Source organism: Benincasa hispida, chromosome 1, assembly GCF_009727055.1.
Source record: "Benincasa hispida cultivar B227 chromosome 1, ASM972705v1, whole genome shotgun sequence".
NCBI lineage: Eukaryota > Viridiplantae > Streptophyta > Magnoliopsida > Cucurbitales > Cucurbitaceae > Benincasa > Benincasa hispida.
In genome coordinates, this window is record NC_052349.1 from 57,931,699 (window position 1) to 57,946,934 (window position 15,236).

Here is a 15,236-nt window from a genome sequence, read left to right on the forward strand (position 1 = left end):
CAAAATTATCTTTGAATCTAGCAACTAATGTATTCTAGGAATTGCCATCAAATAAGCAATAAATTGTTGCGACTTAATAGATCTTAGTTAGATATTCTTTTGCAAGAATACATTTTAAATCAACATATACATGCAAGATTGTAAAAAAAAAACTATTGAGTCCTAGCATTACATGCTCATAGATAAAGATCCATAAACATGATTTTAGAAGTTCAAACTGATTCAAAGAAGCATAGATTCAAAATGCAATTAGTTAAAGAAGAGCATAAATCTCAAGAAATATACAAAGAATTCTTGAACTAGAAACAAGATTGAAGGTTTACCTCATAAATCCATAGACAAATCCATGAAGAAGATCCAATCATTTGCTTACAATCCAAAAATAAAATGAAAAATCTAACCTAATTGATACATAATTATAAAGGGGATGAAGATGTCATGAAATTTGTTTAGGTTATTACTTAAGCATGATCTATCTGTATATCACCACATACATGTTTAAGCCACATAAAATAATCTAGGATCTTATTTTATTGGATTGAGTTAATGTACATATAAAAATAACGATTATTTTATTAATAACAATTTGTTTATACAAATTTACAAACTACAAGAACATAAGAAATTTATGATACAAATCCCAATAAATAGACAAAGTTGTGAAAGGAAAATTCACATCTAATATATGTGCGTGGTCAACTAAACGGTTAGAAAAATATACACTCTAACATGATTTTATAAAATCATGCATTTAAAAACTGGATCGGATATAACTGACAAATTCTCACATCGACAACTGTGGTTATCAATAGCTCCGAAGGATAAATGCAATATGACCAAAAAAAAATAAAAAAGAACACTGCTTGTAGTAATCAAAACGTACAAAGAGTGATACCTGTTGAATAGGGTCAGGTCCAAATTAAGGGAACAATGTGGAATGCCTCCACTATCACAAAAGGAACGTTGTCAGTGCTTTGACAAACACGTCTTTTGTAGGTAATCTCGGCTCTTTTTCTATTAATAAAATAACAATCTCGATCTTAAAATAATGCTACAGCAGATCCAAACTCTCGTCAATCTCTTGATCCAATCACATGGGTCTCATTAGTTTTCCTCCATTGCCGCAGTTTTTTCTCCCACCATTAGTATAGTGTACATAGTAAACATGATTTTATTTTCTTGGAATGGGCAAATTTAAATGGATCTTTATAACATCTTTTATAAATACTTATAAAACATACCAAATGTCACTTATTTAGTTTTATGTGAGATATGATTACTAATAACAATAACCATGTTGATGACAAAATTCGGTCTAGCGAACTCACTTGACTTTCGCATGCCGCCAAAAGTGAATTTATAATTTAGAGAAAATGTCACCTACAAAACAAACAAAGTAACACACTGATTTGATGTTTGCTGCTTGCCACACACACTCTAATGTTTAAGTCAATATTTTGCACAAAGGTCAAGCAAGTAGTTTTTAAGGAAGAGTTGAGCTTACCTCCCCTGAGGAGATCTATTTCTTTTTCTTATTTTGAAATCGGACATGTAGGTCTTGGGTTGGGCCACTGAGGATGTTCCAACAAAGAGGGTCAATTCGGATTGACATCACTTAAAGAGGTTGCTTGGGTTTGGCCTTAGCCTCCGAGGATGAGGAGGGTCAAGTGGGCTCTTTTGAGTACAACTCTTTTTCATTTATCTGTTGAAACTCTCCTGGACATGCTCCTAACTGAGATCTGTTTTTTAAGGCTATGTAACTTTCTTGGTTCGGTCATTACCTTTGACCTTTTACTGATCCGAAACTACCTATAATAATCCATAACTTAGTTTTGGAGAAAAAAAACAATTTAATTATTAATCTAAATAAATTTTATAAATTTTGTGACTTATAGAAATATCCATAAAATTGAAATATGGATATCAATATCAACATCAATATTTTAATCCTTATTCGCAGAAGTTCAACTTGCAACATGACAAGCAATTAGAAAAATCAAAATCAGTTCTAAAATTAAGGCGAAGATCGAAAAACTTAACCTGCCACTCGAAGAAGTGAGCACAACCTTGGGTAAATTTCCTTCACCTTTAGTAATATTCATCCCCAAAATAGCAAAATCTCCTCTTAGGCTTGCAACAGCAACAACCCTGTATCTGTGCCTAAAACACTCGCAGTTTCGTAAGAGATTTGAATGAACTTTCTCAGCAATATAGCAAATAACAAAAGTGTAGACGCCGAAAAAGGAACTCACTGATTTGCTCGACGAACTCATGGAGGATACTGGGTGGGGAGGGCGATTTTCATGAAAGATATCGACACTGTTATCTATCTCGAAGAAGATCGAAATTGCTAGATTAAATTTTTGGTGGTCGTTATCCATTGAAAATCCTCTGTGAGTTGTGTTATACGGGAAGAAATACATAAATAGTCTCTTTGTTTTGTAGCTCGGCCTCCCAACATTGTAATTAGAGTTTTTTTTTCAACATGTACAAAAAAAATTATAATACTTTTGAGTAACCTCTATTTTTATTAAATATTCAATTTAATCTCTATGGGTGTTCATGGGTTGTATCGGGTTGGATTGAAACACTTTTAAATTCAAATTCAATTATTTTTTTCAACCCAAATAACTCGTATTAAATAATGAATTGAACCCAATCCAATCCTGAAACATTTTGACTGGATTGGTTTCGGTTACCCAGGTTATTCATTAAAAATTTTGTTCTAAAAATAAGTAAAATGTTAATATGGAAAATTTTATTTAATTATTTTCATATATTGAATTTAGATTAACAATCCGATTTCAATTTATATTTTGAAAATTTTCTTTCTAAGTTGCTAAAAAAATATTTTTAAGAGTTGTTGGAGAATAAATTATGTAAAAAATAATGAAATTAAGTAAAATTAAAATTAATTTATGTATATACATTTGTATCATGAGTAAAAATGTAATGAACTGACCCTTCCATAACAAAGTCTGACTAATACGACATGCATACCTATACTTTTCTATCATAAGATGAGTTTTGGTCAAATAAATTTAAAAGAAAATATCTAAACTTTATTAAGTAGTAAAAACTTTCACAGAATACCAGGAGCTATAAAAAGTTAGCATAGTTGAACAAAATGCGTACATGACCAAAACAGTGAGTTTGATAGTTTTTTTGTTATGCACTAGTTTTTTGTTATGTGTTAATCTCTATGCGTCAATGGTCATGCGTTGGACTGAAAAATATGCAATATGCATTAAGCGTATATGCGATGACCATATATTCTTGTCACAAATTTTCTTGCTTTCTCGCCAAGTATAACGAGAACACAAGTTTCTCGGGATGATCCGAGGTTGAACACAGGGACTTGTAACTCAATAATGTTTGTGAAGCTATGCGTTTGAGGCGATGAATAAAAGTAAAAAGATAGAAGTTAATGGATTATGCGCTACTTCTACTCCTAACTAAACAAATTGAGCAAAGGAAGTTTAACTATGAGAACTAGTAGGGATACAGCAACTATTAACGCATAATAAAGTGACTTCATTATGTTTGGTCGCTCGAGTAATCCCGGCTCGCCGCACTAACGCATCGCACACCTCTCGGTGGCCAGCCACATGCTTATATCTCTATAATGTATGATTGTGTCAAGCATAAGATCTTTCTTATCTCTAGGAACAATGCTTACTTTGCTATAGTGTGTTCCACTACTTACCCTCTCAGGTAGTTGGTTGTAGCTGATCAGCTCATAGACAAGCATTATGACAGCCTCACACTAAGCTAGGAGGATTAACTCACTATACTCGTGCAACGCACATCTCTCGGTGGTTTGCTACATGCGTCATATCTCTAGGCCGCATGACTGAGTATGCGACTTGTCATTGATACTTAACTAAACGATGGATGTAAACGATGATAAAGATGAAGAAGATGGTGAAGATGGAGCTGAAGGAAGTAATAGATGCATTGATTACAAAATGTATTAATGTCTTAAGCCAAAATGTAATACAATACAGAGATAAGAGGAGAGGTGGAGGGCTAGATGTAAGCAATCTCTTTCTTTTCATCCGAAATGCATCAAGGCTGTTGGTGGTGACATGGATGGATGGTGGAGAAATCTCTCTCGAGCTCTATCTCTGGCGAAACTCTGATCATCACTCAGAAGGGGCTGTGGAGGTAAAGAATCCTCAAAGAATGTCTTGCTCATGCTCTCATATGTGATCACAAGAATCTGCCTTAAGGCAAAAACTTGGATGGTTTGAAGTGAAGATCCAAGGCTCTATTTATAGAGCTCAAATGCCGACAACTCTGGTACCCCCATTCTGACTCACTGCTGCTTCTGTCGCAGTATGGAAAATGTCAACATCACCTTATCTTATTGGTTCTCCCAAGGTATGCGTTCATGCTTGTTTCTCCTGAAATGTCAACGCTTCCACCTACCTTGTGATCAGTCTTCTATCACGATTATCACTCTGTAGATGCAGCATTCCATGCGACGAACTAGTCTCTATGACGAGCAACGCATGGGTCAGCCTTGCAGCGGTCTGGGACCGACGCATGTGATCAATTCCTGCAAGAGCTGCACAAATAGACACTTTAATGCGGAATAACGCATGATATAGGGTTAGTGAGGATTTTTTGGTGCTGGTCGATGCAAGCTCACTTTTCCACATGAATTCTTGGTATTATTAACACATATTCTACTTATTAGCCCTCATAAGTCTAAATAAAAGGCTACAATAGCTTGTATTTTTACAAGCTATCAAGTGACGTTTAATCATGCCACCTACGATTTGTCCTTACCTACAAAGTCTGCAAAATAGGATGAGTTTATAATATACGACAATCACCTGCAACATTTCATAAAAACATATGATTGGGACCCAAAACATACACTTATCATAACATGAGGTAATCAGTTACGCTTTCAAGATGAGTTCCACCACCCTGATAGGTAGATGTGGACTTAAGCAAAACTAACTAGGGGTGTTCAAAAATTGTTTAAAACTAACAAATTGGATCGAACCGAACTGAACTGACAGGTTCTGATCAATTTTAAATAAAAAATCGACTTCTCGGTTCAATAGCTGAAAAAATTGGATGGTTTGGTTCGGTCATCGATTTAAAATCTTAAAAATTTGAGATAAATCGAACTGAACCGAAGCTATACACATGCATAATGTTTTTATATGCATAATGTTTACTTCATATGCAAATATTTAACCCACAAGCCCAGGCCCATTTTGATTCTCGAACGTAGACCCCTCAACCTAACACTATTTTAAGCCATAAAATTAGCCAATTAATATGGGCCATCTGAATTATTTAAATATTAATTTTCAGAAACATTGAAACTCTAACGTTCTCTACCTCCCCCATCCGCAAACAACCTTCTTCTTCCAACAATTAATTTCTTCAGTTTCACCTCTGCACATTTGCTTGCCTTGCTAACACCTCCATTATATTTATGTTTCTCGCTTTCGTCAGTCATCAACCAGTAAGTATTGTTAATATTTATGTTATGTTGATTTTCTTCCAAACTTCTTCATTCTTCCAACATTTGTATTGGTTTTCTCTTCATCCATTTTTTTTAATATTTATTTTATTCTTTTCATATTTTGTTTTGGTCTCCATGCCGACATAGTTTTGCTCTCCAAATGGTGATGATGGAAAGTTTGGTTATATCCAAACCAAACTAATGTGTTTCCGATTTTTTCGGTTCAATAATGTTAATAACTGAGATTTTTGGTTCTATCCATGGTTTGGTCCAAAATCGGATCGGACCAAACCATGCATACCCCTAAAACTAACTCAACTGATGATTAGTAGTGATATGCAATCAATTGAGCTAGAGTTGCATTCAACATCAACCGTTAACAAAAACGTAAGATGTGACTAGAGGAGTGCAACCATACATACCCTACTAGCCCCTAGCATAAACATAACGTAACATTGGGTCTAAAGAGGTGCAACAATACATAATCTATTGGGGTTGATGCCCTAAATCTCGTAGGGTCCTATAGTTTGTAAACACATGTATGCACAAACACTTGTGATGTAATAATATGAGATATTTTCTTCACTGTTGTCTATGAAATATAGGATATTTTAGTTGCATTAACCACAAACCAATAACTTAAGATCTCTGGTTATCGTTGTAACTTAAGCATGTATGTGGAGACATACAAGTGGATCATGCCTTAAGAGATAACCTAAATGGTCTGTAGTATATGAATAAAAGAGGGAAACCTTATCCTGGTGACACTATGGATACGGTCCACTTTGTAGATGTTACAAGTGTTGTAAAATGCTATAGATGGTCTGATCCTGATCATTCATGTGGAGACATGCGACCAGGGATATCCTATACAAAGGAGTTAGTATAAGACCGGACCACGAAATGTTTAGTCTCGTTATATAATGTTGTTCATGACAGAGACTTTCATTTCACTAGGATGACCATAGGTAACATGACCTTAATCATGAGTGAGTTGGGAACTCCTGTCTATGAGGGCGGTCCTTTGATTTTCATAGGTGCGAGTGGCCATATTTCCGACTTAAACCTACCAGGTTTGGGGATTCGTCTGATTGGAGAGTTAGGAACTCAGCTACACAAGATGGAATTCACTCCTTCCTTGAAGTAGGGGTAAGTAGATAGATTGTTCTCTTAAGGGTTGATTCTGGGACTTGAACAATGTGGCGCCACACACTTTCTCATGGCCCAAGAAATATTCACTCATGGTAGGACTATGATGTATTGTTCATTAGAGGAATCAGTGGTACTTAAGAAGTTAGATGTAACTACAGGAGCAAAACAGTAAATTGGTTCAGCTGTACTTACGAGCGATCTGTGAAGGGTTATCGTACTGTTGATTGGTTATATCCAATGGACACAAAAATATATCTGTAGTGCGAAAAGTGCAGTTGTCGGACTTTAGTGGAGTATCCAGCAGTTAACGGATGGTGGATATTGTGATTAAAGAGTTTAGTCAGTTATTCACGTACGGTTGTAACTCAATGGATTCATGTTGAAAATCAATTTTTGGGTTAATTTGAAGTGTTCAAATTAACAAGAGTGAATTTGATTATATATGACATAAGTAAATTGATTCAATTATATGTGATATAATTGATTTGATGTATTAGATACATTAATTGGAGGAATTTATATAAATATGATTTATATTAAATAAAGGAGAAAAGAACTATGGTAAATATTACATATGATGTGATATTAAAACTATAGGTTATAAATATAACATATAAGTTAGTTATTATATTTATTTATAATAAAGATAATTATGAGATAATTGTTTTGGTTGGTTATTTATTTTCTCCATTAACCTCGTAAATGGGAGGTTAATTTCAGTTTTTAATAACTGAAGAACAGAATGAAAAGAGTTTTCATTTTTTAAAAGATCGCTTCATTATTGCATTACTAATTGATCGCTCACAAGAGACTAAATGATAGCCCTTTCGAAGGACTAAACGATCGAGCGAGAGATTGTTAGACGATTTCTCACAAGAGCAAGAGTTTGCTAGACGATCGAGTACCCACTGTCTATACGATAGACTAAACCTTTCTCCCACTTACTCGATCGTGTAGCTCGACCATATACTTCCTCCTTCCCTCTACCAAATTCACACAGAGCCCACACCTCTTGGATTCTCACTCCGAGAATATCAAGGTTGTCGAGTGGTAGTGTCGAGGGTAGTCGTTTGAAGTTCAGACAGTTCGTGATTGTGATGAGAATGAGAGATTGCTAGACGATTGCTCACAAGAGTGAAAGATTGCTAGAAGAAGAGTTATTCAAAGGTATGTCTCTCAATTCCTTTTCTTTTAATAAGAAAGCATGCTGTAATTTTCTCTATAATACATAACTGTTCTTGTATGTTTGTGAATGTGTTTATTCTTTCACAATGGGTTTGGAAAGATCTTGTTTCTGCTCACTGGTTCTCTTGAATAAGAGTTCCTTCATACTTGGCTAGCCTTGGAAGTGTAGCCTATAACTAAAAAAAACTTGGTCTTGACATAGTCGTGAACATACATAATGCATGGGGTCCCTTATAAAAAAACGTGTTTTAACCATGTTATGCAACATAATAATAATAATATAATAATGCAATATAACAAAGGCATACTACCATAAAATACTTAAATAAAGTGTAAGATAAATTATTTATCTCGATTATGATCATATGTATTCCAAATTATTATTTATGGTTTGATTTTGATCCTATATATTCCATAAAGAACACTTACTATTAAAAGTGGTTTAATAGTAAGAAGAAGAAGAGTAGTAGTAGTGGGCCAATTTTATATTATTTATTTAAACTTTCTGGATCAATCTTTAAAATAATTTTATATTATTATTATTTTGTTCCTTAGATATTTACTTAATTACATAGATATTTACTAAATTAATATTTTATTTTTTATTTATTTAATAGCTAAAGATATTTATAGACCAATTTTTAACCTTAATGTATTAAAGTTAAAATTGGTCTTCTTTAACTAGTATTAGAAAATAAATTAAAATTAAAGTTCAACTTATAATTTCCTACAATATTTATGTACATATTTGGGTTGTTAAAAAAAAACATATTTTTTTTAATTAATAATAAATCCAAGTTGGTCCAAGTTATTTAAAATGAACATCTAAACCAACCCAACCCATATAATTTTCATTTATTTGAATTCAACTTGGCCTAAATGAGTTGATAACTTAACCCAAACCATACAAGTTAGGTTGGAAAGGATTGATTGGATTTTTTAGGTCATTGAGTTTTGGACTAACCAAATAAATAGCAAATTTAGAGGTTTAATTTGGAAAAATAACAAAGAGATTTCAAAATTGTGAAAATGGTAAAATAGAATTAAATAATAAAAAATAATAATAACAAATTATCAAAACTGCCCTCACTTACAGATAAATATTCATTAGTTGGAGTAAAAAACTTCAAATACACTTAACAATTACCATGGTAACCAATTTAGCCTACCAAAAGTCTAATCAACATCTACATGATATGATTACTACAATTCTCTAAGTATTCATAGAAAATAAAAAATAATTAAAACCAAAAACACCAACAACTCAAATAATTGAAAAAAAAAACTAGGGATTTGAAAAACTTCTCCTCTTCCTTTGGTTTTAAAAAATCAGAGATTTGAGAATTTCTTCACGCAACCACAACGCCTCTTCCTTCAGTTTTCCTAACGTCACAAAGAATAAGAAATAATTGAATGAAAGAAAACTCATATATTGGAGTTATATGGTTGTTGATTACAGGTTCATGAACGAACAAAAAAGTGAAAAAAAGAAAAAAAAAACACACATTAACCTGCTGTTGGTATGGTCTACGGCTACGATCATGGTAGAACAATAAAAGTTGGAAAAGAGAAAGAAGTTGTTGCCCGTAGGGTTATATTTTTTATTTTTTATTTTTATTGATTTGAATTATATTAAAATTGAATTCTAAAACAAAATCTAGACATTTCAAACTCCATTGAAATTTATTGGGTACTTTAAAAGTGAAATATATATATAATTCATAGTAAGATTGACTCTAATACTTTTCCTCTTAAATTTAAAATTTACAAATTTCAAATCTTTTATCAACTTAAATGTAAAATTTTCAAATCTCAATCAAATAAATTTAAATTGATTATCTTCTCAATTATATTAGTTTTGACACCAAAATACACAATTAAAAGGAAACAAAATCCAATAATTTGAAGTAATTAATTTAAATTCAAAAAATCTCGGAATATTACAGTTTATATACCATGAATATATTATTATATTTTATATATTATATTACTTTTTTAAAAAATAAATTATATAAATAGTAATAATATAAAAGAAAAAAATGTATAAAATAAAAAAATAGTTAAACCATGATAAGAATACAAATCCCTAAATATATTTTTTTAAAAAATTGAAAAATAATTAGATAAAACTTAATCAATTTGAAAAAAATAAGGTAACAAAAAATGGTTAAATATAATCTAAGTTAATAATAAAATATGGAGATTAGGTTAAGTACATGAGCAAAATCATGAAGGAAATCAACAATTACACTATATACATAACTCATAACTCGGCCTTGTGTTTTATTCTACAATTACCTTCTATTTATAGTTTCATCAATAACAACAATTACAAACCAGACAAGGGCAAATCAGGGATTTAGAAATTTGTGGTCATGTGCATGTCATGTGGTTGCCATAAATCTCAAGTTTACATTACAATTATGTTGTATGTGTAAATATAAAATAATTAAATCTCATAGCTTCATATTACTATTACACTCAATGTGCAACTATATGTTAGTTAATTGGTAAAATCTTATATAAACAACTATAATAATATGATAAGTGATAAAATTGATTAAAAAAATTGAAGAATATTTTAACGATTTGGAAAAAAAATATCACTCCATACAAAAATAACCATTCAAGGATATGGAAAATATACTGGTGATTTATTAAGAATATATGTATAAAATTATAAAGATCGTTAAAATAATAGTAAAAATAGTATATAAAACAATTTAATTTTTTAAGGATGTGAGAAATATACAGCTAATTTATTAAGAATATATGTATAACATTATGAAAAATAATTCAAAGATTTGAATAAAATTGAATATGTAAAAATTAATAAAAACCATTCAAAGATTTGAATAAATTTGAAATTTGATTAGATAAAACAAAATTTAATAATATATATGTATATTTAAAATATTAATTTGTAGAAAATTTTGGAATTTAATTCAGGTGAGATTAATTCGAAAAATTGTTAAACATAATATAAATTAATAATAAAATATGGAGATTATGTTAACTACATGAGCAAAATCAGGAAGACAATTGTTCTGAAGGGAAATTAGCAATTACACCGTATACATAACTCATAACTCGACCTTGTGTTTTATTCTACAATTACCTTCTATGTTTAGTTTCATCGATAACAACAATTACGAACCAAATAAGGACAAATCAGTGATTTAGAAATTTGTGGTCATGTGCATGTCACGTAATTGCCATAAATCTTATTCATGGGCAGGTTTTCCATTTTTCAAAACGGAACCTTAAATTTTGTCATATGCTCCAATTCTCCTTGAGTTTGAGTTTTTTTTCTAACACCCTATGTCTATTAATTAACTTAAAATTTTATGAATTGAAATTTTAAATTTAATTAAAAAAGTTAAACTTAATTAATTATAATTTCTTTCCATTATTTAAATTAATTAACAAACTTTACCACTAAAAATATAAAATAAAATTGTAACATTTTAAAATCTAAAGACAAAATTAGAATCAAACTCAAGATTTAATGGCTAAATGATATTCATCAAATAAAAACTAAATCTAAAATTTAGGATAAAAAGGTTTTTTTTTTCCTAATTAGAATCCATCTAAATATTTTGTAAATTTTAATAAAAAAAATAATAATAAATTATCTTTAAAAAAAAAAAAAAAAAAAAAAAAAAAAAAAAAAAGTCAAAACTTGGACTATTCACTTTTCCAAAATCAAAACATTGTTTGGTTGCCTAAAATAAATAAATAAATAATCAAAACACTATTTCCTAAACCCAAATGGATTAAAATTAAGATTCCTAACCATAAGAGTAATTGTATTTAGTCTCCTAATAAATAGACCACGCCACCATGAGTTATTCTTATTTTCTCCCTAAACTATAATCCCAAATCAAACTCATAATGGCTAACGGTGACGATCTTCCTATAGAATTATGGGCCTTAATCGGAGAACGTTTAAGTACATACTCCGATTACGTTCGATTTCGTGCAGTTTGTAGGTCATGGAGAAACATTTTACCCAAATGGCCAATTCTATTAACCAATATTCCATCTCTAATACTTCCTTATTTTCACCCTAATTACCAAGACTTCCGATCTTTTTACAGCCCTTTAAACCACGAAATCTTTTACTTAAACTTATCCGAATTCAAAGACCAATTTTGTTGTGGCTCTTCCGATGGTTGGTTAATAATTTTGGAAAATGACCAGAGTTTAAAGCTCCTTAATCCTCTCACTAACTCCCAAATCCTTCTCCCTCCAATCTCTTCTTTCTCAAATCTTTTAAACTTCGCTCCTGCCCAAAATGGGTTCCCCATTATTCACCCGGCGCGCGAAAATTTTACCATGAGTCAAATAATCTTTCATAGCTTGTCTTTGGATAAAATTGTATTTTCACCGTGTTCACCGTATTCCAATGATTTTATAGCCGTTGCCATTCACGGTAAATTCTCGAGGCTATCTTATACCATGCTTGGTAAAAATGGGTGGATGGAAATTCCTACATCAAACACCTCAGATTTTCATGATTGTATAATCTTTGATGGGAAAATTTATGCTATTAATTCTCGTGCAGAACTTTGGGTCTCGAATATTGAGACTCCAAAAGAGATGGTGAATTTGGGTTTAAAACGACTTAGGTTGAAAAAACAGTCGAAATTGTATTTGGTCAAAATGGATAATGATGATTTGTTAATGATTGAGAGACGGTTTAATATTGAATTTCTTGTGAAGTATTGGAATTACTTTGAGCGTGACTACGAGACTGTTGGGTTCAATTTATTCAAGATGGATTCAAGCAAGGAAAAGTTAAGATGGATTAAAGTTAATAATTTGGATGATTATTGTGTCTTTTTGGGGTTGAATACTTCCATTTGTTATCGTGGATCATTAAATGGCAATCATATTTATTACTCGGATGATCAAACGAAGCGACATGTTTATGATTTTGTTGGTGGTCATGATTTTGGAGTATACGATATAGCAAATGAAAGTTGTCGACGATTGTTAGATGATCAACGTGTTATCACTAATTTTGTTTGGCCTCCTCCCGTCTGGGTGACACTTAAGAATTAAAACATCCATATCAAAGATATATATATATATGCCATAGGTGGGATGAGAATCAAACTTCATACCTCAATATTCATAGTTCAAGTTTATGTCATTATTTGACTAAATGTTAAAGTTTTAATTTTATGAAAATATCATTAGTATTATTTTGTTTCTTTTTTTTTTTTTAATGTTTTTTGGACTCTTTTTTAAGATATAATATAGTGTCGTTTATCTTTCATATCGATATCAAATCTATACAAATATTGAAATATTGATAAAATATCAACATGGCAAATAAAATTTGATATTGTTGTAATATTCATTCTCATTCATCTTTTTATTTATTTATATCAATTTGTTCGATAGTTGTGGACGATAAATTTTGGATTTAAATTCTATTTTGGTCCTTGAACTTTGATTTTTATTCTATTTTGGACTCTAAACTTTTAAAACATCTATTTTAGTCTTTAAACTTTTAAAATGTGTCCATTTTTGTTTTTGCTGTTAGATTGGTAGTGTGGCATCTAGTTTAAATTTTTTTTTAAAAAAAATATGTATTTATTTTCTCTTAATTATTACTCTTCTTCAAAGTTATACCTCCTTTAAACCCTAATATGAATCTTGGAATCATTCCATGGACTCTCGTCAACAACCCATTTTCTCCATTTTCTCATCCTCATCATATAATTATCAATTATTGGTGATTATTCTATTCTTTTTAATATTTTTCTATGATTTTTTATTTCAATGTTTTCCTTTCATTTCTTTTTCTAAAAAATTACAAAAAAAATCGAAACATTTCTTCCTATATCTCGAAAGGTGCAAAAATATAAGCTTTCCTATTCTCTTTCTCTAGAAAATTTCAAATTAAAAACATCTTTATGAGAATTGCTAAAGCATAAGCTTCCCTCCTTCTGCCTCTAAAAAGTTACCAGGGAAGAAAAACTTCTCTCCCTCCCTCTCTTTTTTTTTCTATCACAGAAGTTGAAGAAATCACCTCAAACTTTCTCTACCTTCTATATTTTCTCTCTCTAAGAAGTTAAAAAATACAAATTACTCTCTCTCTTAGAAGTTTCACAAAAAAAAAAATCTAAGAATTTAGAGAAACACAAACGTGTGCTCTCACTTTAGTTTCTCTATCAAGAAAGATGGTGAAGGGAGAAATTGTTAGAGAATTTTGTAAAAATATTAATGGAAAGATGGAGAAATTAGGACTACTCCCTCCGAATAGACAATAGGAGTTGCAAAACCCCCCCTTTTTCTACCTTGTGAAGAGAATGAGAGTAGACTACCTAGATAAAATTTACCACTTTCTTGGCAAGAAATCATCTACTTGGATTTTTTTTTTTGAAAATTAAAAAACTTGGTTGCTCTAAGGATGTACTTATCTTGGTGCATCCTAAGTATTGTCCAATAAAATAATATCATGTGGCATTTTTTTAAAGATATTTTTTTAATTCTATTTTATGTAGTTAATCCGTGGAAGTATAAGGGTTAGATGCATCCTACGTTACACCTAATTGTTGCTCTTTATATATATATATACTATGCTTTGGCATATCATTCTTATCCACCAAGCTCATAAATTAAGAGGTGTTTGGCATGCCAACTTCATAAGTTGGTGTTGAACAACTCAACTTCAATAGTAAACATTATTGAAGTTGGCACATTTATCAATAAACACCCTCTTTTTCTATTTTATAAATTTATTGAAAAACTTATCTTGCAACTTTGCACCTTAAACACAAACTTTCTAACTCCAATATCAAGGATATGTTTAGTTTAACTTTTCAAGTGTTTAATTTTGAAAATAAGTTGTTTAGAAAAAAAAATCCAAGTGATTTACAATAACTCAAAATAGTTTTTAAAATACTTTTAAAGTGTATTTTTAAATAGTTTTTATAAAAAAGTTGAACTAAAATGAATTTAGAAAAAAAAAATATTTTTTTCTTTAGTCAATCCAAACAGACTCTAATCCTAAACTTTATAACTCATAAAATGTGTTTAACATCTCCTACAAGTTTTGTGGAGGGTAAAAATAGACTTAATTAATTAAGTTAAAGCCAAGATTCAGACAAAGGTAATTGAGCTGAGAAAATGATCTCCGTTAGCTCGACCCATTTAAACTAAGAAAGCAAGACGAGTTAAGTGACTAAGCTGAGAAAGCAGATCGAGCCGAGAAAGATGAGTCGGGCTCAAAGAATAGCTCGAATTAGGAGACGGAGCCACTAAACTTCTAGATGACTTTAGTCATCTAAAAACAATAGTGGTGAATACTATTTTGTTATACAAGTGAATTAAATTAGTATATATACACAAAAGCAGGCTTGGCTACCAAGCCGACCCCAAAAAGAAAGCCTATCCA

General features: G+C 30.9%; 1 protein-coding gene and 1 long non-coding RNA gene across 3 annotated transcripts; one reads left to right on the forward strand and one right to left on the reverse strand.

Annotated features, from left to right (window-relative positions):
* Window positions 1–692: 692 nt before the first annotated feature.
* Window positions 693–2,375, reverse strand: LOC120069932. 2 transcript variants are annotated; one of them, XR_005479725.1, is made up of 4 exons: window positions 2,253–2,375; window positions 2,041–2,160; window positions 1,505–1,809; window positions 693–1,380 (listed from the first exon to the last, which is right to left on the reverse strand). It is a non-coding gene; the product is annotated as an uncharacterized LOC120069932 (long non-coding RNA). The 2 variants fall into 2 exon arrangements; XR_005479724.1 differs by having other exon boundaries at window positions 1,505–2,160.
* A 9,911-nt stretch (window positions 2,376–12,286) lies between these two features.
* On the forward strand, window positions 12,287–12,892 carry LOC120078166 (putative F-box protein At2g16290). The gene has a single exon (XM_039032394.1). The coding sequence runs from the start codon at window positions 12,287–12,289 to the stop codon at window positions 12,890–12,892; it is 606 nt and encodes a 201-aa protein (XP_038888322.1).
* The last annotated feature ends 2,344 nt before the right edge of the window (window positions 12,893–15,236 follow it).

Bases quoted from the DNA above. Each gene is read 5' to 3' on its own strand.
- LOC120078166 (XM_039032394.1), top strand. From the start codon at position 12,287: ATGCTTGGTAAAAATGGGTGGATGGAAATTCCTACATCAAACACCTCA.